Raw genomic sequence first — 25,085 nt, forward strand, 5'->3', positions numbered from 1 at the left:
TTACCTCCACAGAGATGTCGTCCCTTGTGGCCAAGCTTTGGCTGACCGCTGCCAGCGAAGCCTGCTCAATGTCCCGAATGCACCGATTTATGCCGTCGATAGAATAGTCACATTCTCTCTGCCCAGGGGCCTTGTCCCTGGAAGGGACAGTGCAGATTAACACCAAGTTCATGGCAATCACGTCTGGCCTCCTGTTCTAGCACTGGTGGGCTAAGAGCCCCTGTCCCTGTCCCCTCTGGTCACTTTAACTAAGGAGCAAGTCTGGCTTTGGCTGGTTAATACCTCACTGCATAATCTGGGTGTTTCTTATTTTTCACCTGCTCTACTCATCTCCAGTAAGAAGGATGGAGTGCTGCCTGTCTCATGCTCATGCCAAGTAACTGCACAGGAAAGAAGGCAGACTGGATTCTCCTTTCACTCACTTGAACACAGAACTTTTGAATTAAAAAAAACCCCAAAACCTAGTGCTATTTATAGCACAAGTGTACTGTACACTCTGTTGTTTAGTAGTCACAGACTGATGGGCGACAGCAGGAGTTAAAATATCTGATGGGTTTTTCACTGCCAGGCATTAAGAAAAAGTCAACTGTGGTTTTGAGCTCCAAAAACAACTGAAAACAAAATATAACTAGGGAAATAAATGCATTCCACGCTGTGGTAAAATAACTTTGGTCAACTTCAGAAACATTGCATTTACTTGGAACGTTTTTCCAGGCTCCTACTATTACTGAGGAGATCAGAGATGGCCAGAGCTATTGTACGCTGTATTCTTTTTGTTTTATTAACAAACTAAAGAAAACTTCACATTTTGCTACATACATAATGCTTACTCTATGTCTAAGCTCCAGATATAGATAATGTGGTACAAAGGTTCAAATAAATGGGACAGGGAGATGCCCTCGACATTGTCCTGCCTGAATTTTTCATCAGTATAGTGGATATGTGGATATTGACCTTAAAATGTAATGGTGGTCAAAGAAGGGAATATAGGTAAAACACTCAGAATAACTTCTGGTGTTCAGTAAAAGCATATGTTGCTATTGCACAGGCCCTGAAGAAATCAAAAAAAGATGATACTAAGGATCAACATTAGTGTTGGGTGAAAAGCTTGGTGGGTGTTGCCGCCCCTTCCTGCTCTGTTCAGATGCTGCCCCCGAGCCGTCTCGATGGGAACTGACCTGATGGATGTGATGAGACTCTTAATGGAGTCAGACACAGTATGGGAATGTCCGGCCAGCACAGACCAGGTGGGTGGATCTTTGGGGTTGATGGCCAGAGAGCGTGCAGTGCGGATGAGGTATGATGAACTCTCCAGCATGGTCTTCGCAGAAACCAGGATTGGTTCCTGAGCCTGGGAGCCCTGAGACCGAACAGAAGAGGGGTCCAGGTCAGGCTACTCAGCCATGAGTGGCTACCATGGGCCTCAGAAGTCTTAGTCTTTGGCAAGTCATCCCATCCACCTTATGGAATGAAGCCATTCTACAAAGCGGCTAGAGGTGGTGGACACTTGGGTCCACGTTTGCCCCTTAAATAGTTCTGAATGTGTCATTTTCCATGAAATAATAAGCCCTAAAACAGAGCAGACATTGTTCTCAACATATGTAGCTATTTCCTCTCAAAAAATGTCCAGTCATTGATTTCATAACTGTGTGTGAGATCATCAACAGAAATGATACCCTCTGAACTGACAAAGGCCTTGTGGAATTTTAACTGGTCATGGACCTTCAACCCTGCACAAAATCAGCCAAAGACCCTCGTGTTAGCTTTGTCGCAGAGCTCACTACCTCAGAGCTGATCTGGGCAGGAATGCTGACAAACTCCGGGTTTGATGCAAATGCTGTCAGGTTCTCCACAGCTTCGATCAAGGGTGCGGTGGCAATGCGACATTTATTGCGGTTGTCTTCAGAGAAATCCCCATCCAGGGCCTGATGGGAAAAAACAAAACAAAACAAAATGGAAAAAAAAAGCCCACAGGATATTTCTTCATCTGACTGAGGAGCACAAATCATTCCCAAGCTAGGACAAATTTTTCCTGGTGAAGAAAGACACTTCAGTGAGAATACTGGTGGAAATGTTTGGTAGATTCACAAACAACAAGTAAGAAGTGCCTGGGCAGAGAGGCCCAGTTAGCAAAGCCTAGTGTGCAGTGCACAGGTCAGCTGGCTTCCTGGTCAACCAACTCCCATACCCATGTGGCAGAAATAGGTCTGCTCTTGCTCTTCGGCTGGGGTTTTGAACACTACTTTTGAGACTACAGTTCTTGGGCTCTGTTCCATTTCCACTCTAAGCCCCAACCATGAAGCTGGCACTTGCCCTGTCTCTCAGCCTCCATTCGAGCCCTACCAACCCCTGGCAATGAACATGGTGGGATCCAATGCAAAGGAGCAAACTAGACTATCCTGTAATCATGTGCACAAACCCCACTAATGTATATATAGTTAACTAGGCCATACAATAAAGGGTATCTGCTGAGCAATTCTGTTAGTGCAAAGAACAAACATAGCTGGAACTAACTGGGGTATTAGAGGTCAGGTTACCCCGCGGAGCAGGTGGCATGAGGGGACATGGTGAGAAGGTTTCTTGATGTTGATAATGTCCTGCATTTCCACCCAATCATCATTACTTAGCAGCTTCAGCTTGGGGAAACTCAGTGAGCTCCACACACGAGGTGTGCTTTTCCCTCCATGTATCTTTTGCTTTATCTTTCTTTCTTTTTCTGGATTGGGAGCAGGTAACACAATAGCACACTGCTGATTCCCAGTGAGCATCCAGGAATGGGGTGTGTGACCCATGCTGAGTGGTGTCTCATGAAGGGTTGACACCTAGATTCAAGGTCCCACCAGGAGTTCAGCCTCAAGAACAAGACAGTTAGAACCAATGGCTGGTGATCCTGTCTCCTACCAAAGGGCTGCTTTTGGGAAGGCAGTTATGTTGGCAGAAGGCAAACTCCCATTAAATGACTAATTAAACTTAGTTTTATCCATATGAGCAATATATAAAAGCCAGTTTAGACAATTAGCAAAGAAAAAACCAGAGGCCCTGGCATTATGCAACACCCTGGGTATGTGGTGGAGGGTTGATTCTCAGTAAGACAAGAGGCGGCAGGCAGGGTCAGTCCGAAGGCTATTTCTGAATAACAACTACATTCTAATCAAGCCTCGGCAGCTCGGGACAGCAATTACCCATCCTGTAATGCTAACATTTTCAGAGGAATTCCCAGGAGCCTGGCTAATTTATGGCTGTGGCTGGTGCCCCTCCTGCACCAGACAGGCCGTGACCTTCCCCTGCCCTTGGACTTGGGCATTCTCCTGTCCCAGGGGATACCCTACATGTCTACTCTTTCTTGCTCCTCCCCAGCTGCCACCACGACACCTAGCAGGTGCTGCTTTACATGTTGGCCCAGGCAACACTGAGGAGAAGCAGCTCAGCATGGGAATCTCACCGTGCCACACCCAGCACGGCTGCCTTGGGTCCTCCCAGGCCTCGGCAGTCGGGGGACACCCATGGGAGACAGGCAGGTGCTGCCCACTAGGAGCCTGACACAAGTGGTCCCAGCACAGGAAAACAGGCCAGGTGGACCGTGGAGGGGCTCAGACCCTCGCTCCCCCAGTCAGAGCCTGAGCTCGACAAGATGCTGAGCCTTCCTTCCGCTGTCTTGCTCACCTGCCTGCTCTCACTCTTCCACATCTAAACCCTCACCTTTCCAGCTCCCAAAGCCCTTTCAGTTTATGGGGAAGCCAAGCATCTGACCAAGCCACAATCCTCAGCTGAACTTACTCAAACTGAAACGACGACTGTCCAAGGTGAATCCCAGGGAATAGTTCTCTTACAGTTTGATGAGCTACATCAACACAATGGAAGAGCTGTGTGTTTGGTAAGTTCCGGACATAAAGGGTCATATAGCCTGTTGCTATTCATAGGCCAGCACACTGAATAACACGGACCAAAACACCAAACTACATCAAGCACTTGTTCCTGTTTTCAAAAAGTAGCAGTTCTCTCCAAAGGAGGGATGTGGCATCCAAAAGTACGTTTGTATAGCTATTATTTCATTTCCAGCTTTCCACCCAGAATTCACAGATCAGTTAGTACCAAACCCCTGCTTTTCCTAAACAAAACCTGATCTTTCCAAATAAAAACATCACGGAGGCATGCCTGGCTTAGGTTACTCTGCTACTTACCACTCTTCCTCAAACCATAACCCTTCTGACCTCAGACAAGAGCTGCCATGGAGGAGAATGAAGCCCTTGAATTTCTTCCCCTCTGTCTTCTGAAAAAAAATCATTTTACCAATCCAAATACAAGAATGACCAAGAAAACATAATCACAGCCAAGTCAAATTCGACTAAAGGGAGCTGCACCGGGTACCTGTGTACACACGGGAAATGCTCCGCGGCAGAACTCGGGGCTTTATGAGGTAAGGGCTAAGGCCAAACTTCAACTTCTCAGAAAAACAAAAGCCAGTGTTGCATAATTTCTACTTGGCACCAAACCTGACTGATTGCACACGTAAAATAACATTCCATTCCGCACATCTGATTCAAGGCTAGGTAACCAGTAGATAGGAGAGAGGCAGCAAGCGTGCTCGTGGTGACCAGAGGGATGGCACCCCCATCAAGGGCAGGTCTCCTTCAAGCCTGCCTGGTTTCAGAGGTGTCGTTGGTAGACACTGTGCACACGGACTGTCCCCCTAAGGAGGAGTGCATTGTGATGTGAAACGGTGACCAGACTTAGGATTCCTGGATGTGCACGTTCTATGTATTTTTCTGTTCCTGGTGCTTCTCTAGCCAGGTCTCCTCCTGCCTTCTTGCCTAGACAGGTATGGTAGCTGGGGTTTATGCTTGGGCACATCCTCATGGTGAAACAGAAAAACCACCCTATGAAGCATATCCTGAGAGAAAAACCCAGCAATAGGAAGACAGTGATCTTAAGAATTCAAGGAATTAAATATTCATTTGCTTTCTGGTTTGACAGATACTTAACTATGTCTTCCAGCAGGAAACCTATGTAGTGTGTAGCACGGGGAGTTACTATGAAACATCATTTACCATTTCCCTATTTGTAAACTGAAAATAAAGCTCACTGCTCCCGGAAAATCCAGCCACAGGGGACAGAGTGAAAACCCAAGCCCACTTCCAGCAGGTCCAGGGACAACATGCTCATCTCCGTCCTTCTGTGTGACTACAGGTCCTTGGGTGTTCTGGGCATGTGATCATCACCGCGCACGGCTCCTCTGATGTCTGCACAGGTCTGTTTTTCTGCCATCACAGGCGCTCCTGTGTGATGGGGAACTGCAGAGAAGGCCCAGCAGTGTGAAGAGAACAGGGGAAGATGAAGCCTTATGGGGTGCTCGGCCGAGACAAGTCAGGAAGTACTGTGAAGTTGGGGCAGAAAAGGCTCCGAGAATTCCCATGGAACAGGGCTTCTTTCCCTCCACACCTCTTGGTCTAAGCCTAACCTGTTATTCAAGCTCAGAAAATGATCGGCTTCCTAAGTTAATTTTATAACAACTGATGATAATGTCACCATTTTCAACTATATTCTTCTTTCTACTCCCTTCTCCCCTAAACTTACACTGTCAGCAATGTCAACAAAGCAAGGCCATTCTTCCTAGACTAGAGGGCCTCATTGATCTCGCCACCCTAAAACGCTGAGGCACACTTTGGGGCTGAAGAGAATGGAGCCCGGGGTTTGAATTCTCATCCATCATTGCAGGCTGGGTCACCTTGATAAAATGACTCAACCTTTATGAGCCTCGATTTTCCCATCTATGAAATAGATCAGCCTCGGGCACTGTGTGGCCTGGATAGTTAACATACACAAAGCATGAAATTAACATGTAAAAGGCTAAGCTTTATTAATTATCCATACCTTGGACTAGGTTGGTAATCAAAATCGAGGACAGGGGAATGGTTTTAATGTATTAATTCACTTGAACCTAACTATTATTGCAGAGATTTGGGTTGTTTATTTTTAAAAATCAATGTTGAAAGAGTTTCTGCATGTTGAAGGAAATCTCCAGCACAGTGAAAAGAAAACCCACAAATTGGGAAAAAAAATCTTAGTGAACTGTCCCTCAGACAAAGGACTTCTATCTAGAACATATAAAGAATTTTAAAAAATTAGACCCTTGAAATTCAAAGACCCAATCCAAAAATGGCCATCTGAGATGAATACACAGTTCTCAGATGAAGCAATACAAATGGCAAATAAATACATGAAAAAATGTTCAGCATCATTGGTCATTAGAGAAATGCAAATTAAAACCACACTGAGATTCCATCTCATTCCATAAAGAATGGCCAGGATCAAGAAAACCAACAACAACAAATGCTGGAGAGGCTGTGGGGAAAAAGGAACTCTCCTGCACTGTTCGTGGGAGTGTAGACTGGTGCAACCACTGTGGAGGTCAGTCTGGAGATTCCTCAAAAAGCTGGGATTGGAAGTCCCATTCGACCCAGCTATTCCACTGCTGGGCACATTCCCAGAAGAACTGAAAACATCATACCACAGTGATACATGTGTACTATGTTTATAGCAGCACAATTTGTAATAATCTTGGAACAACCTAAATGCCCATCAACTGAGGAATGGATAAAAAAGATGTGGTATTTTTATACAATGGAGTACTACTCAGCTATAAAGAGTGATCACATTGAGATATTTATAAATAAATGGATGCAACTTGAGACCATACTCATAAGTGAAATAAATCAAACTTACATATGTAAATACTGTATAATCTTCCTAGTGTAAGATATGGTAGGAGCACATAAGATTTTATGGTAATCATAGTTTCCCATTACATTGCTTTGAAGCTTTATAATGTTTTCATTCATTTGTTGGAATGGTTTTATTCTGTTTTGTTTGATTTTATTATGTGTGATGGTATGAGCAGCTATTTTGAAGAAAACAAGACATATGACAGCCATTGATGATTTACTATCATCTTGCTTTGAAGTCCTACCATGCTTTTGTTCTTCTGCTTTGATTGGTTCTATTCTGTTGTGTCATATTAGATTTTATTATGTGTGATGGTATAAACAAATTTTTAAGGAAAATGAGGTATTACAGTAGCCATTGTTTATTTCCTGTCATTTGGTTCTAAATGTCCTATAATGCTTTCATTCTCTTGAATGGTTTTATACCATTTTATTATGTTTGATATTATTGTATGTTGAAGGTATGCTCAATAGTTTCAAAGAAAAGAGATACTATGGTAGCTATTGTTGATATCTGGTTGTCTTGTTGTGAAGTGCTATGTTGCTTGCATTGATCTGTTCTGATTTGCTTCGTTGGGTTCCCTTGTGTTTTATTCTCTATAAAATAAAATAAATAAAATAAAATAAAATAAAATAAAATAAAATAAAATAAAACAGAAAGAGCTAAGAAGTCTCTGCTTGGGAAACTGCCCTGCGCTCTCATATCCAGGTTTTAGCTGCTGCTGGGCTGGGCCCTTCCTGTTGACCGACTGACTACCCACAGAACCATAGAAGCTTTCTCATTGTGGGAGGAAAAGGGGACGCGCAGTGTCCTGTCCTTAGGAGGTCTCTGGGAAGACACATTCCTCCAGGACTCCTCAGCAGCTAAGCAGGTCCCTATCCGAGTAAGTGGGGGGCCCTGAAATGAAAAGCATTTTAGTCTCCAGGTCCGCCTCTTTTCTCTGGCCATGTCTGCACAGAGCTGCTAGCCTGTCCTGTGACAGTGCTGCTTCGAAGGCCAAGGTGAGAGGGTGGGGGGCTGGGTGTTGTGCTGGGTCTATGGTGCCTGCATTGGTCACTTTCCGCTAGCTCAGCTGCCTGGGGCCTGCTTGGTCCTGGCTCAGGGCAATCTGTGTGGTTTTTTCACCCCTATCAGGCTGTAGCCTGGCAACCAGCAATTTCCCCACGTGAATATGAGCTCGTTAGGAAGCCAGAACGCATTAACTAAGAAAGTTAACGCTCCTTTTACAAAACTGAAACAACAAAAATCAGAATAGATAGCAGGGGAAACTAAAGTGATTAAGAAAAAAACCATGATTTTTCCATAGTTTCCTTTTCCCTCCATATCCTCTCGTGGTCCACACACACCCAGCGACAAGGACACAGCCCTCTCTCTCTCTCGGCCCATTCAAAAGCGCTCCAGTAAACCCAGAGGTCAAAGACACACAGGCTGCTCCCTGCCCACAGACTGGGCTGGCAGAGACCCCATTGCAAACGCCTCCAGCCTGACTTCTTCTGAGCCCATCGGACCCTGAGTGTGGAGGGGACTGTGCCCTGCACAGGAGCTCTGTGGAGATCCAGGCTGTGGGCTTTTCCCCATCAGTGCTCCTGTTATGAGACTTTTCTCCCTGTGCTCTGTGACAGGTGTTACGGGTACCCAGGGCCCACAAGCAGTCACCTACCTTGATGGTCTTGACCAGGTTGGCAGTGCTGTTGGCGACCTCCTTGGCCGACTGGACAAAATGCCTCTTGGCCACGGGGTTGGCTGTCTTGGAGGAGGCTATGCGGCAGGCATTACACAGGGCCGAGGTGTGCTTGGCTACGATCGTGGCTGCCGACAGAACCTGCAAAGCAGGAGCCAGGTTGGGGCGTGCTGCATCTCAGCACAGAGGAGCCTGGACTCCTCCTCAGCTCACGTGCCCCAAGCCTGGGCACCCCAAGGCTCTCTGGGGCGCACAGAGACAGAATGAAAGTAGGACAAGGAAGGAGGTGCTGATGTGGCACTGGCTGGGCCCCAGACAGTCTCAGAGGGGACACAGTCAGCAAGTCTTCGAGAGCCTCAGACAGTAGGTTGGGGCCCCAGGCTCTTGGCCAAGACCTAGACATAAATAACTTCACACATTTTCCAGCAGCCCCAATAAAATAAGTAGAGAAACATGAGAAATTAATTTAAATAATATACTTTATTTAACTCAATATAGTCAAAATAGTTCATCATATAATCAATGTACAAATACTGTGAAGGAATTTTACATGATTTTGTTCATACCGGCCTTTGAAATCCAAGGTGCCTTTTATATTAATAGCCAATTATAATTTGGTCTAGATGCATTTCAAGCCACTAATACCCACGTATCACTAAGGGCCACCACACTGAAGAGCCTGGGTCTCCTGAGTGCAATTAACATTGAGGTCCACCTCTATAGCCTCTGGGTGCCGTCAGCACAAGCACCTTACCTCCCTCCAACTTTTACTGACTGGTCACACCTTCTGGCCTTAACTGGGCAGCAGCACTGCCATTCCAGCTTCCAGGCCTGCTCCCAGGTCAGGTGTTCCCTGGGTTACCTTTTTACACAGATCCTGCTTCTGCCTCAAGAACGCTGTCTTAGGGTGTATGGGGGACACGCTACTCCCAGAAGACCACCTCTGCTACCCCATATCAGCCATTCTCTCTTTTAGTGCACACTGCTTTTTTGTTTTGTTTTTTATGGTATGGAACTTGAATCCAGAGCCTTTGTAATGAGCTATACCTCTGGCTGTTTTTATTCTGATACAAAGTCCTGCTAAGATGCTCAGTTGCCCAGGCTAGGCTCAACTTTCACCCCTCCTGCAGTAGCCTGCCAGAGTGCTGGGACCGCAGGCCAGCACCACTACCTGGCTAGGAACCCATGGCACTCAGGCTGCAGAAGTGTCACGGAATACGGAACGTACCATCTCTTCCTCTAGTGTCTCTCTGGCTGCTGTGTGTGCAGTGGCATCTGACCTTGTCTGAGGCCTGCCTCAGGGCCTTTGTCTCTGAAGTGACAGCTCCTTCAGAAGGTTCATCCCATCTTCCTTTGTGTGTGCTATATTTTACCATCCTGTCTCCAAAGTAGCATTTTCTATACTTCAGCCAAGAAACTAAGAGTTGAAGGGTAGAAGACCAGGTTTCATGTTGATTCCTTAGAGTACAGCACAGAACAAACCCTCAAGGAATGTCCTTTGGATGGAACACAGTCGCTACCTCCTGGCAAAGGTTCTTGGGATTCCTTTACTCCTATTGCCAGCTGGCACCATCTCTAGGCTTCTCCCTTCTCTACATTCCACGTGTGATGCCTTCTGTGACCATTATCTACAGTGCTGCATTAAGCTGGCTTTGCAATCTCTGAAAGTCTAGGATTCTTTACTAATTCTTCATCCTCCCACCACACACCTAGAGGAGCCTGAGGACTCATCTCACAACCTGCATTACCCCAAGTTACCTGCGATGGGCTGCTGCCGGGGTCCACCAGGTTCTGGCATGCCATCTGGATTGCCTGGTTAGCCCTGGCAAACTGAATGGGGTCCACCAGGCCCTGGTGGCCTGCCTGGCTGTTTGGATCAGAGATGCCAACCAGGTATGCAGCCTAGAAAAAAGAGAGAAAACCAGAGCTTAGGCTGTGTGCTCTGAGGTGAGCCTGAGGGGGATGGCAGTCTAACCACCCTTGAAACTGGTATGCTTAGGCTCTGCTTGGTGCAAGCTGGTCAGCATAACTGTAGCCCTTTTGCCAAGGAGGGTGAGGAGGGTGTAGCAAGGGACATGCCTGGGTCAGCCTGACTGGCTAGCAGGAGTTTGGTGTGAGAGCAAAACAAAGGCTGCTTGCTCTTAAGGCAGTGCCTTCAAGAAAGTCTTCTGTATGTCACGAGGGAAGAATGCAGCTTTGATTTCTCCTGATGGCCACCTATGACCATGAGGACACCTGGCTGACTCTGGCTGGTAGACGAGGGAGGCAGGAAAAAGTGGGTGCAAGCTGATGGTGTGGCGCTGCCAGGCCAGCCAGGACTGTTGCCTGCCCTGCCCAAGGGTTTCCTGGATGGCTGAATATGTCCATAGTGTTGAGGCTGGGATTCCCCAAAGAAGGAAGAACCTCAATTTGCTAACCGAGTAAGAATAATAACGTGGCTCGGATAATATAACAAAGAGATAGCATTTGGTTCCCAAGAAGACAAGAGGCTCCAAGAGAAAGCCTTTTCTCCTTGGATGTGGTGGCCCAACAGCAGAGAGCCAAGGGGCTAGGAAGCAGAAATGGTGACCTCAATTTAATTCCCCAAGGGTGGATAATTCCATCTCCCAGACTAGAAGTGTTTCCTTAAGACATTTTAGGAAAGTCTTCCATGTTCAAAGTAACTGTCAACGAGAAGCCCTTCAAGGCTCATGCTGACATCTCTGAAGCTGTTATCACAGGACTTCAACAGCTCCTGCAAAGGCACAGGCCAAAGAAGATCAAGCACCATGCCAAAGCCTGTCTGCGTGATGGTGTCTGATTCTCTCTGTGAAAAGGACATGACTTAACATCTCTGCAATTCTACAGTCTCAGAAACTTTATTTACCCAGTGCTTATGTTTTTCCCAAGGAAACAACTGTAACAATGGCTTTAAAAAAAGGGTTGGCCTCTGAACCCACACACTGGGTCCACACTGTCCTCCCCTGCCTCACCCATGCTGCTGTGCCCCCGGGAGGCCTTAGCTGGTGCACTGCCTACAAGTCCCCCAGCTCTGAGGCACTGCTCCTCCCCTGATGCCTCTGGTGCTTGGAGAAGGAAGTGGGGCTTCCTCACGCCTCTCACAGGGCTCTGGCCCTGCATGGAACCTGTGATAAGGCACAGGACGTGAGCTGGGAAGACGTGCAGGGGAATAGCCTCTCACCTGGGCTGCAGCCTCTGTCAGGCCACAGAGCGCCTTGGACGCGATCCCTACACACTCCCCAAAGCCAGGGAGGTCCCCGGTCTTGGCATTCTGCGAAATCCCTGCCATTGACTCGCCTAGAACCTGCAAAGCAAACAGCCAGTGATACTTTCTGTTGCAAATCTAACAGAAAAGACAGCCTCTGGTTCCCAAGAGGACAAGAAGTTCTATGAGAAAGTCTTTTCTCTTTGGATGTGGTGGCCCAACAGCAGGGAGAACACGAACTAGGGAGCAGGACTGGTAACCCCAATTTGCTTGCTGAGCATTGTTACAAGAGCTATGCTTGCCACTTGAAATCTGAGGACACTTAATATTTGTCATTTTTTCCCTCCCCTTGCATTAAGAAGAAATTCCCCAAATAGTTACATCATTTCTGTGCCAAAAAGAGAAATAAGGGAAGTATCGACCTTTCATCTAAAGTTGTCCTTATGCCAAAGAGATGCAGTCAACGCACATCAACAATAGAGCACTCTCTGTATAAGACCTCCCCTGGGGAAATGGGGCAATCTGAGGACCATCAGTTCCCAGAACATAACAATCCCATCCGTTGAGCCATACAGCTGAAGTCCTTGGCCAAAAGTAGACGCATCTTTCCCGGAATCATTCATTTAAATAGATCACTTAGAAGATGTTTCCTAAATATTTTAAGTATTTCTGCCTTATGTTGAAAAGGATTTTGGTACTCAGAATCTAACACAGAGCACTCAGATACTTGGTAAAAGGTCACACAGGAGATCACATGTGTTGAGGCTGGAATCTGCCCCAGATCTGGTGCTCTAATGCCTACTTGGGGAGGGCAGGTCACATTTGCCAGGATGACAGGTGATGGAACAGAAGGGTTTTCACCCTTTGGGGGGACTCTGGTACTGCGGACTTTAAAACATGACGCAGAACTCCCTCATCAATGGCCATCTTGGAGAGGGAAATGAAAAACACTTCCTAAAATTGCTTATTGATACACAAAATAATGCAGTTTTATACAAAGAATTGCAACACAAAGAAGTTAGATTTTTTTTCTATACTGACTTTCTACCTTGCTCCTAACTCTGCATTCCTCTTTCAGAATAAAACATTTCTTTGGCTGTGAGTATATAAACCATATGCATACCCACCCCTCCCCAGCAATCCACGAGTCTACAAAGATGCTGGACTGAGGAACTTCTGGTCTTAGCCCAGTGCAAACCAAGCCTTCATGATGTCACCAATGCCTATATTTCCCCGATTCTAATGTGACAGTGACACAAATAAATATTCAGGTGCAAAGCCAGACGGCACCAGCCAGACAGCCATTTATCGCACGTGCATGTCATGATCACATTTTGATTTTGAGATTTTCTCAAAAGACATTGTCATGATTACCACAGATCAGTGTTTCTCAACAGATTTCACCCTCATTCTTGTTCCACTCAGGGGTCTTTGTAGACTTTCTCCCACCAAATTGAACAGTAAGGAGTAAGGCTGTATGCTTCCCAGGCCCCAGGGCTGAAACCCAGAGCTTCTCAGAAACACAAAATCTTAGCCACATCTCGGAGTCACTAATCAGAAACTTGGAGGTGGAGCCCAGCAAGTGGCATTTAGTAAACTTTCCAGAAGACCCTGATACACCAGTGTGAACTTTTGGGTTATTGCACAGGCAGGCTTACCTTGGAGTTTTCCATCACACTCTCAATGCAGTCAAAGTAAGAGAGGTCACTAACAGGCTCGTTAGGATTGTCCAACATCCCCTTGACAGTCTGCAAAGGAGAGCTTAACATGTGAACCACAGGAATGCAGCAGGAGAGTAAAATGCCAACCACCGGCTTCCCCTCTTCACATAGGACTGAGAGAGAACAGCTCATGCAGTGAGATTCTAGGAGGAACTTAATCAGATTCCCTGCTATAAAGATAGGATTGACTGGGGCAAAGGGTATTCAGGTTATCTTTGTCGGACATGAGAAGCTCATTTCTTTTATATATATATATATATATATATATATATATATATATATATATATATTTTAATTTTATTTGAGAAAAAAAAAGCAGAGAAAGGGTACAAGTTATACAGATTTACAGAAAAAATAAACAGTAGGAAATCACTAGTTAATGGATTACATATTGTCATCTTAGAAATAATTGTTCAAGTCGCAAAATTAAAACTTGTAAAGTGGACATTCCAACAATGATACTGCAAACAGTTCTGTTCAATGATCCAATAAAACTCAGTGATATCATTTTCTATCTTATACACTTAAATATACATGCAGTTATATCATTTAGAGCACTTTCTTTTCCTCACTTTTGTACAATGACTATTACACATTTTGGGTTTTATTGCTCCCACGGAGAACCTCGTTTCAGTTTTGTGTTTGTTTTAAAGAAATTTCAAACTTAATGCAAGGCAACATATTCATGGTACATTAACATAATTTCTCTGCTGGATAACTCAAAGGAGTTTAGATTTCAAAGACTGATTCATACATTTCTTCATAACTAATAACAACTTCTTCTAGTATTTCAATTCTGGGACCGTCTAAGGAGAAGGAATGAAAGATGCTAATTCTCCAAGGCTGCCTAGTGGGATGGCTCATTTGGTTTTCATTTTTCAAAGGACAGGAGGAAGATGCCCAAAGGACAGGGGGAAGATGCCTATGAACCAATCAAGGAAACGGACACAGCCAGTTTCTCTGTCTCTGAAGCACTGATGGTCATCACTTGGTTTCTTACTGTGGTGACCAGGCTCACCATCTGTGAGGTACCCCTGGAGGTGGGGAGGGGTCTGTTCCGTCCTCCTCCACCAGAGAATGCGCATGAGGACCTGGCACAGCCAACAGAATGACAGCATCACCTGAGTTACACAAGGTGGAAGGTCCTGGGCACTGCTGGGCTCTTCAGTTAAAGACACCAGGGAAAAGAGGGGAGTGAAGAGAGGAGGTCACTTCAAAGAAGACCTCCTTATACCTTGGCTAGGATCATCAAAATTGTTTGATTACCAGAAACCCTGAAACAGTCATAATTTTGGCAACGAAGGACACTACAGTACAGAGTGAATCTACACCTACAGAATTCATTTAATCAATAGCAAAAGGGAGCAGAGTAGAACAGGGCAGTGATTGGCCACATGAGACACCTTGCCTTCGGTGTGACAGTAACTCCCTTCCTCATTTCCGACTGGGGACAGTGGCCTACCACCACTGTCAGACTGCTTTAGTCAAATGCTTCAGAAACTGCCCTGGGCATTCTCACAACACCTGACCCAAGCCAATCACCTGGACAGAAAAAGGAACACTAGGTACAACCAGTGCATGGCTACTGGGCTCACCATGGGGCAGTTTCAGCGGGACCTCCACTGGGGAGGCCTGCTTTACACGCAGGTGGCCACGCTGACTTTGTGGCCAAGCACACACATTTTCTAAGCACTTGTGGAGCTTTCAATTACAAATCCATGACTGAGGATAAAAAGAGAAGCACCCACTAGGACCTCACAGCTCCTTGACTCTGGGGTCGCCCCTGGTCTCCTGTGTTCCTACAAGTTATAGAAGGAAGCAGAAGAGGAAATCACTTCCCCTGAAAGGGTTGCTTAACTCAGCTTCTATTGTCCTGACTGTACCACATCATTTCTCCAATGAGGCAATGACTGCTCACCTGTAGCCTACACTCAACACTACAGGTCTTTTCCTGTTTAGATAAAGCATCCTTTCAGAAAGTAAATGTCAGCTTGTGGGGAAAAGGGAAGCAGCTATGGTAAGCTGGATGGGAGATTGACTCCAGGAAGGGTACAGACACGAGGAGAGAAGCTAGAAAACCAGGCAGGCAGGGCAAGCCACCAGCACACACAACGTTCTCCACCCTGGCAGCCTTTGTGGGGACCCACCTCGAGTTCCCGCAGGGCATTATCACACTCCTTCTGCCCTGGGGCTTGCTGGGTGCACAAGGTGATCAGCTGGTTGATGCTCTCTGTGACGGCTCTGCAAACAGGCACAAAGGATGCTTATTTTACAGACTTCAGTAATTTCCCTAAGGGTGCTTAGCAGGTCTACTAACGACAAGATTAACTCACCATTTAGGCTAAGGTCTTTAGGATACCACTCCCACAGGCCGTACCTGACCCAAAACTCACACTCAGGAAAGATAAAATGAGAAGCCTGCCTTCTTGCTATCATTCACTTGATGGATCCTTAAGGGTGCCGAGCTGAGTGAGGACTAGCTATTGATACCTTCACAAGAGAGTGCTCAGGAACAACAAAGCGATCACACCGACACTGCTTGTAAGGCCTGTCTCAGAAGCTTTAACGGGGAGATTAAGACTACTTAAGTAAGGGTGCTTTGGAGAGCTTTAGGTATTTTGCACTGGGGGTGGGTAGTATTTAGGATTGCACCCAGGGAGCACTAAGCTACATCTTCAGTATGTTTTTAATTTTTATTTTAAAATCAGGAGCTCAATAAATTTCCTAGGTCATCTTAGAATCACAAGCCTCCTGTCTTGGTCTTCCAAACAGCTGGAATTACAGGCACGCATCACAACATTCAGCTTATTTTTAACACAGTAGACACAGCCAAATTTGCCGACAACTTTCAATTCTCTGTGTTTCAGTAAATTCCATAGGAATGAGTAGCTCCAAGCAGCTTTCCAAATTGATTCTCTAAAACAGCTATTTTTTCTTTGATAACACTAAGAGCGATAAATGAGCGCCTGCTGTATATTCTATATGTGTTTCGAGGATTTGACAACCAGCCCAGATTTTTTCCTATCCTTCGGGACTTCGCACTTGGAAAATGTAGAAAACAACGTCCACTTTGAATTTCTTTGGTAAGATACGCAGTATGAACTGAGACATCTTTTTTACATATGGAAATCTGACTGTTCAAGTCCTGCTTCCAAACAAGTCTATTCTTTCTGCATTGAGCTGCTTTTTCAAGCTTATTGACAATGAATTGGCCACATGTATGTGTGAGAGCCTACGTCAGGGATTTATTCTGTTCCCCTGACTGGCCTAACCTTTCACCAGTATCACAGTCTTGACTACTGTCAGTTCAGACTAAATCATAAACCTAGAAATTGTGTCTGAGGAACAGACACAGTGATTTGATCATTACGCATTGTATACATGTGTTAAGTTATCATACTGCACCCAACAATTATGTACAAATACTATACGTCAGCTAAAAAATTACACCCTTGTGTTTTATAAATAAAAATCTGAGAGAAAACTTCTAAAGGGTGGCTACAGATGAGGTGCAGAAACAAGACTGAAGCCCAAGCCTACTCGTGAGACTCCACAGCCAGACCCACAGCCCTCTCTGCAGGACCACGGAAGGCCCTGATTTCTACTCGCTTAGACAACTGCCTGACGACGGCAGTTAAAGGGCAATTTAAAACAAACAAAATAAAAACAGTGTGTATACTGTGGTTAATCACTACCACTGTCTAATGTAGAAGATTCCTCATTTTATTAAATTGACTTTGCAGCTTCCCATAGAATATCAAATTAGATGGAAAATGAAGCTGCCGACATACAAAGCAATCAGCCTAATTATTTGATGAGATACTGCTTTCCATTTTAACTGCAGCTAGTGTGGTGGGAAGACGGAAAACATTCCTGAATTCAAGAAAGCATCCCAAAATAGTTTTTGTAAGTTCAACGCTGATGGCTGGGTTGGGGATTGGGGGAGAGTATTCATTAGAATGTCACCACAAGCCCTGCGTTCTCTGCGCCACAGAACGGAACAGGCACAACGGTGACAGCAGGATGTCCTGCTCCAGCAGCTCACAGGCTCAGTCTATGAGGCACACGGCCGATAAGTCCCCACACAGTCCAGCGCTGCATCCTCTGCAGCAGTCTCATAACCCACGTCAGAGGGGACAGACTAGTAATGTCACTGTAACAGTAGGCAGGGAATGCCCTCCCTTCCCTGTGACAAATGACCATCTGGAACGGATTTCCACACATCACAGGAACTGCCCGTTTATCTCTCCATGAATGTGTGACACAGTAGAGGCTTCGGGCTCCTTGCTAGTCATCTTTTTTCCTGGTCTCTGAAGACTAGGAAGCCTGCTCAGCAGGAACCTTGAACAAATAACAGAAAAGGGGAGCCCAGCAGGCAGCAGCCTTCTCGGGAGACCTTGGAGGACCCCAGAGCAGCTGAAAGTAAGGATAGTCAGATGTGGCAGCCCTGGAGCCCCCCTGGTTCAGGTGGCACTGGCGTAAGGACCATGGGCAGGTGAAGGTACCCATGGAGAGGGCCTGGTTTCCCTACACTCGGCGGGCATCGGGCCAGCACTCAGGAGGGGAAGGGCTGATGAATGACTGACAGCGGGTCTCATCCAGCATGTGGGAGCTGAACTGGTTAAATAGGGATAAGCTGGATCCAACACAAGACACCACTTCCTCCCCCAGCCATCACGCACCAGGACACAGGGGTCCCTAAAGGTGCCTAGGCTTGGAGAGTAAGTCGAGCTTGAAGAAAAAGACACGCTCCACTTTTTCTTCACAAGCAAACCTTTTTTTCCACAGCAAGAAGGCCCACAGAGACCCCAAAGAGCAAGAGGTTCAAAGCTAGCGACACAGCAGCAGGACAGGGCTGAGCTGGGGACATGTGTGTGATGCACACATGAATAAGGGGCTCATGGAAGAATAAAGAGCACGAACGAAGGCGCTCTGCCCCAGCAGTGCTCCCATAGCTGCAAGAGCTTGTCTGTCCTACCCAGCCATGCTAAAACTTCCTCGAGGAAACCACCCTGGGGAGCAGAAGTTGCTAACACATGCCAAGAAACTGGGAGAACGCGCCAGCATCTTCTTGCACCAAGCCTGTATCAATCATTTTCATGTGAGGAATTCTCAAGTTTGCTTGGTAATAAAACCCTCAGGCTGGGAGCTCCCTAGGAGCGGCTGAAAGCCAGGACAGAGGCGTGGGGAGCCTTCCAGGTCCCGTGCCCAGTGCCACCACCAGGGGGCCTGCAGAGACCTAGTGCTGCATTCCAGCACCAGGCCTTTCCCAGCTGTGAGCCCTAGCTTTTTAAAGTCCAATTTATATGCTCCCCCTCTTTCCACAGTTTAAGAAAGTGAGCAACATGTTCCAAGTTGGAAAATATAATTTGGAAATGACGCAAAAAATTGAAGAAAATGAGAAACAGCTGAGTTCGGATACCTGGAACCGACAGTCTCCTTATCCGAAGGCTCCTCATAGGGAAAAAGCAGCAGTCAAGGGGGGAGTTTTATATCAGAAACAGCTGCACACAGAAGGACCTCAGCCCCATCATGGTCCTCATGCCCACTCCCCCCACCTTGGGAGGATGCTTGTTTCCAGGAACAATTACAAAGCAAGCCTGAGCAGAACTGGGGAGATGGCAAGATCGTTTTCTAATCCCCTGGTGGCTTCTAGTTATTGTTTGTAGCTCTAATACATTATCTGTGACTAAATAAACTCCAGGGTCTGCAAGGGAACCGCTCTGATGTTGTCTGACCCTGCACAATACAGTGAAATAAAAACCAGCATTACTGTAAGCCAAGGAGGACAAGAGACAGGACCTAACTGTTAGCACCGTAAGGTCAACAGCGATACAGTTAGCAGCCTCTGAAGTTCAGACAGGCCAAGCAATGGGAGCGATGCAACTGAGGTGAGCATTAAAGCTTGGGTTAGAATTTGTGGTCTCCTGACTGAGGCAACTTAAAGACACACTAAGGATAAAACGAACAAAACTCAATTAGTAATAAAAAGCAAGCACTATTGAAGCTACCTTATACACCTGAAAAGGGTTCCAGTGACTAGATCACCTAACAGTCTCATGTAATGCTCCATCCCATGGCAAGCAACACTGAAAAAACACCTGCACCCCATGAAAACCTCAGGAAACCCTCCCCTCTCACTCATTCTGCTGTCACTGCGGCTGCTTCCCGAATCGGGACTCAACCACTCCTTACTGAAGGAAAGTGTCAGTATGACGGGCTGGGAGAAGAAATGATATTACTTCCTCAGGCAAAAGGTACAGGAAAGGACAAGGAAATTATATCAGACGCAGATTCACATTTTAATTTAGTTCAATTTCCTCCCACCACCACCCGGTTCATCCTACAATGGAGCCCTTCCACACGTGAGAGAGGGACACGCAAAACCCATGCCAACACTGACTGGTGCCAGGCACAAAGGAGGTGCATCCTAAAGGCCTGTTGATGGCTTTTGAGCACTGCTCTCTTCTGTGTTTTGCAGTATTTTCTGATTTCCTTTTCAACAAGCACATGTTACTTTTCATAAGCTGAAAGGCATAACACCTCTTTTTAAAAAAATCTATTTAAGTCTTCTTGTTTACAAGACAACAGAGGGCTCAGCCTAAGCAAGGCCCTGCTGAAAAAGTTGTCTGAGCAGACAGAAAACAGAAATCATGGAAATGAGACAATTTAAAAAAGATCAGAGGCTTATCACTCTCAACTCTACCTCCAACAACGTAAGAACAACACCGATTCCTTGCTTGGCAAAGGTGGCAGGAGGCTGGGCACCTCCTTCAAACTATAGTGGCACTGTTTAAACGCAGTCTCACTCTTACCTTGCAGCTGCAGCCAGAAGGTTTTTGGCATTAGGAGCTCCTGGATCTACAGAGAGAGACTTGGCAGCTAGCAACAGCTTGCTGGATGCCATAGAGATATTCTTGAGGTTGCCTATCACCTGGATCTGGTCTTCTTTTGTCTGGAAGATCAAAAGGGAGCCAGTGTCATTAGCAACTGTCCATTTCTCCTGGGAAGCATTCAGAGGGCTAGGAGTTGCATCCTAATGGGCAGGCAAGTTATCTCTTCAGATCACATTAAGCCCGGTCTGCCTGCAGATGCCTAACTCACTGAGACACAAGCTAGCGTCAGCCCTTCCCCAAACGATGATCACGGCAAGAAGCATGCAGCAGGAAAGGAATTCATGCCCAAGTGGGTGATCCAGAAGCTGTACTACCTCACAAGTGGAGGCATTAAGAGACGAGAAGGAGAGGAGGAAGAGAAGGAGAAGGAGAGTGAGCCGAGAGCTGCAGTGCACAGACCAGGCCAGTTCAGCATCTTGCTCAAAATGCTGAAGTTGTCAGGTGGCTTGCACATCTCGGCCTGGCACAAATGACCAGCACTGTCTCGATAGAGCAGAGAGCATTCCCAGAAGTTCCTGCCTCGGAAAGGGATACTGCCCACCTGGCTCGCCTTCTGAGAAACCACCATTTGTGGATAAGAGAGGAAGAAACACCCTGGATATCTCTCCTAGAGTTCACAGGAGCTCATTAAAGAGCCTGGCACCAGACCAGTTCGGCTCTCCTGTTCTAAATCAGGGGCTTATCTGTCTCACCTGTTCAGTGCAGGAGCTAACATGTAATCATCTAGTATTTAATCATTCAGTATTAGACATAGTCCACTCCAATGAGCCCACTAGATCCTAAGTGCCCGTATTCACTCTATTATCCAACATTCAAAGAGGCTTCCTCATCTCTGCTAAACATCTCCCTTTTCCTCCCCTCCTTCTGAATGGCATACGAATTCTGCTGGACGACCGTGGGAAAAGCTATCCCTCATCACCAAGAGCGCTTCACACACAAGTTGATAGCATCTCTGCAGATGCCGATCCTGTGAGGTCTTGGTGCATCTCAGACAGCCAAAGGAATGTTCTGTGGCTTGTTTGCAGGTTCTTTACTCCTAATCACCCTGTGGGCCTCCAGGGTAGAGCGTCCATCAGAAGGGACAGGCTCAGGCCAGTTCCAAATGGTCATCTCCATGGTCACCTCCACACCCACCTGTGCTTGGCCAGCCATCTCAATGCCAGCATCCAGGAATTCATCAAAATCATCGCTGAATTTCCCTGAGGCTGCCGCCAGCTCTCCGCTCTGGCCCCGGGTGGCGTGGACAACTTCTCCAGCAGACTGGTTCAGATCAGCTGCTGCCTGGTTCAGTTCACTCTGGGCTTCCTGGAAAGGCTTCGTGCTTGGAGGTAGCTATGGGGACAGAAGGCACAGCCCATGAGAAGTTACACCTTCCAATTAGAGGGATAAAGGAAGGTATTGTGAATTGAAGAAAGACTTCCCAAGGATGTGTTTCTGTCATTAAGACTGAGCGTCTGTGTGTGGTATAAACTCATGTTGAGTTTGATCTTCAGCATATCTGCATCCATCCATCCATCCATCATCTTCATGGACCATCTACTCAAAGTGAGACAGTGCACATCTGAATGTGGTAGCAACAGCTATCCTTGGGCATCACACTAACCTGAGTGACAGGGACAGGAGCCACACCTGGGCACCCTGATTTCATTATGTATATCCTGGACCACCAACCTATTTTTCTCTTTTGAGATAGAAACACAAAAAGGTTTAGCTTTTTAGAACTAAAAGACTGTTGTTATCCAACTGCATGTCATTCCAAACCTAGTGGTCTTTAATAACTTTTCTATAGAATCTAAATATAACAGACAGAATTTTTTTTTTTTTTTTTTTTTGGTCTTTTTCCTTTTTATCGGTACCGGGGATCGAACTCACGACTGCCTGCTTGCAAGGCAGGTGCTTATGCCGCTGTGCTAAATCCCCAGCCCCAATAGACAGAATTTTTACCACTAATGAAAAGTTCTAGACAGCTAAGCTACACTCCAAGCCACCTCCCTCCTAAGCTTGCCACGTCAGCCTAAGGAAAATACAAAGATGAACAGTACAAACTCTTCTTTATAAGTCCTGGCCCCAAGATGAAATTCCTGTGACTACATGCTCTCCTAGTGAGTCACAGACACATACGCCATCTAGCATGTCTTGGTGGCTAGGGAATCACAGCTGTCTTCACCTGTCTCATTGCAGTGACCAAAAAGTGAGTAATAACATGGGCTCAGAGAAGTAAACCTCAAAAGCTCTATCTGGAAAACTTGCTGATCAGAAAGCGGAACACCAGAAAAACAAACTGTCGGGAAGACAGGATTCTTAAGGGAAGTGTTAACTGCTCAGAGATCCCATGGAAGCAAGAAGACCCACTCACACTTCTGGCTCCCCCACTCCCCTTCCCAGCCGAGAACCTCTCACCGAATCCACCAGTAGCTTCTTGCTGGATTCCCCGATGCTCTTCAAGGCCACATCCACATCCTTCTGCCCAGGAAGGCAATTCACGCAGTTATTCAAGGAGTGCGAGACGGCTTTGGCCACCTGAATACCCCAGGGAGAGAAGCAGCATAAGCAATGTGGCTTTCAGTTCAAATATTTGTGCTCATTTGTTGGAAATGAACAGTAGAAATATGCAGAGCAGACACAAACATATTAATTACCTACCAGCATCTACCCTACACCATTTACCAAATTAAATCAGCTTGCCCAGGTCTCTCGGCTGAAAGCAAACATCTACTCTTTTGCTGGGGTTAACATCCTGTGATATAGCACATCCCATCTCATCCCCAAACCTAGACTGAGTCACAGCTCTCCAATGTGAGGTCAGGTTCCAAAACCCAGATTTCTTATATCAAGAAAAGCAGAAATCTTTCCAATTCTGAGAATCCTGCTGAGGTCACCTAGATAGAAGCAGGCCTTGAGTTCTTTTGGTCACTCTCAGCTGGTCCTGTGGCTAGTTTCAGCTAAGTGATTCTCTGCTGCCATCACCAGGAAACCTCACTCTGCAAAAGGATGCTCTGAGCACTTCTGGACCAACCCAGTGCTGCCTTCTAAGAATCTCTACGTGGCTCTCTGCCTGCAATCTTTGGTGTCCTCAGTCAAAGGGCAAGTGAGTCTGATCCCTGGAGATGGGCTGTGTCCTCCTTATTAATTCAAAGCATCTCTTTTCTGGGTTCCTAGCCAACTGTTTTCATGAGTTAGTTGAAAAATTACCCAAAGAGGAATAGCAAGTCAGAGAATAGAAAGTGAGTGACGGGAACCTGCTGCCTTACCTCCCGACTAAGAGGAACGCATGTGGCACAGACAGGCCTCATATGCACGTGGCACCATCAGCTGCTAAACCTCTAAGGACAGGATCTGTACTCTGTTGACCATGCAATGAGTCTGAGTATTGTGCTTGCCCGGCATTGTTAGGACACTCAAGAGGGCTCTGAGAACACCTTCTCAGTTCAAGAATTCATACCAGGGACACACATCCAGGAGACAGGCTGCCAACACAGGCACCTCAGTGATGAGCACAGTTCCCAGCCCCAGCCTCACCTGGGCTAGTCTCTGTTGACTTTCTGCATCCCCGGGGGCAATCAGGGCTTGCTTGGCTTCTTGGATGAGCATGGCAGAGCCCTCCATCACATCTCGAGCAGAATCCAACATGGCGTGGGCAGCTGTGGGGTCACTCGTGGAGGCGGCCACTCCCCGGGCAGCCTGAGCCAGCGTCTTCAGAGCTTGAGCCGTCTCCCTAGCAGCAACTCCTGGAGAAGGAAGCCCACCAGACTTGCTATTCGATTCCATCTAAAAGGCATCATTTGACTCGGGAACAGCCTTCTGGACCAGGGCCTGGCACAGATTGACGGTTATGAAATTTGAATTGCTGTGCTCCCCAAAGTAGTGGCCCTGAGCCAATTCAAGAGAGACAGGATAACAAAGCTAAAGACTGTGTCCCTCTGGCTCTTCTTGCTCCTATTGCCCTGGACCTAAAATACCAGGTACCTGGCACCAGGTATACAGGTGGAAGCACTCAGGTGAGTCCATGTCTAAGTTTTGGAAGGTTATTTCAATTCACTTTTCTTCATGATTGTCTTTATTGAGCCATAATGTACATACAGGTACTAAAGTGGACAAATCTAAGTGGGTGGCTCAGTAAACCTGTACTCGTGGACACTGAAACGCACGCACTATCATCTGACCTTACCCGACAATGCCCCCATGCTGGAAGGAGTCACTGTCCCAGCGTCTGTCACTTTACACTAATTTTACTACTCTGAGAAATCTATGTTTGTGTGACTAGAACCACAGTGTGTACCATTTGGGTCTGGTTTCTTTCTCTGATCACTACACAAGGGGGATATACCCGTGTTCCCTAGTAGTTTGCTCTTTTTATGGGCTATGACGTATGCCATTACACAAACACACCAGCATCTGTTTGTTTATTCAGCCACTGATGGCCATTTGGGTTGTTTCCTGTTTTGAGCTATTCTGAATAAAGATCCCAAGAAAGTTCTTATACTTTGTTAAGTTGCGTTAGCATTGTTGTGGGTATAGATGAGGGAAGGCCCACCTTGGGTGTGGGTGGCACCAATCAGCAGGCTTTTTGCCTGGATGGAATAAAAGGGGAAACAGAAGCTTGCTGCTTCCTGCCTCCCTCCTACTCTGCTCTGGACTGTTTCTCCTCTGCCATGCTGCCTTGTTTTGGTGCCAGCTGCAAATGGACTAGAACCTACAACTGTCAGCTAAAATAAAGCTTTTCTCCTTTAACTTGTGAGTGTCAGGTGTTTTATCTTAGCAAAGAAGAAAAGTAACTAAGATATACACACATTCAGATGGACACTTGGGGTCACCTTTATGGGCCCACACCTAGGTGAATTACTGGGTAACATAGTAAG

At 46.4% G+C, this 25,085-nt stretch overlaps 1 protein-coding gene across 8 annotated transcripts in view; it reads right to left on the bottom strand.

Moving 5' to 3' along the window:
- Tln2 (talin 2) overlaps positions 1-25,085 on the bottom strand; it is a 377,519-nt gene that overhangs the window by 68,523 nt on the left and 283,911 nt on the right. For 7 of the 8 annotated variants that reach the window (XM_063243368.1, XM_063243367.1, XM_023562272.2 and 4 more), the window contains 12 exons: positions 23,746-23,954; positions 22,627-22,746; positions 21,361-21,558; positions 20,146-20,285; positions 15,478-15,571; positions 13,268-13,357; positions 11,586-11,708; positions 10,163-10,306; positions 8,384-8,545; positions 1,785-1,925; positions 1,179-1,360; positions 5-137 (listed from right to left, as the gene is read on the bottom strand). In XM_063243368.1, the coding sequence (XP_063099438.1) occupies positions 5-137; positions 1,179-1,360; positions 1,785-1,925; positions 8,384-8,545; positions 10,163-10,306; positions 11,586-11,708; positions 13,268-13,357; positions 15,478-15,571; positions 20,146-20,285; positions 21,361-21,558; positions 22,627-22,746; positions 23,746-23,954 (1,736 nt within the window). Of the gene's footprint in view, positions 1-4; positions 138-1,178; positions 1,361-1,784; positions 1,926-4,181; positions 4,388-8,383; positions 8,546-10,162; positions 10,307-11,585; positions 11,709-13,267; positions 13,358-15,477; positions 15,572-20,145; positions 20,286-21,360; positions 21,559-22,626; positions 22,747-23,745; positions 23,955-25,085 lie in introns of those variants that run through there. The other variant, XM_063243369.1, reaches the window with a different exon arrangement.

This window comes from Cavia porcellus, unplaced genomic scaffold (genome assembly GCF_034190915.1).
Source record: "Cavia porcellus strain 051 isolate PalLab524CR breed Dunkin Hartley unplaced genomic scaffold, mCavPor4.1 scaffold_38, whole genome shotgun sequence".
Classification (NCBI taxonomy): domain Eukaryota; kingdom Metazoa; phylum Chordata; class Mammalia; order Rodentia; family Caviidae; genus Cavia; species Cavia porcellus.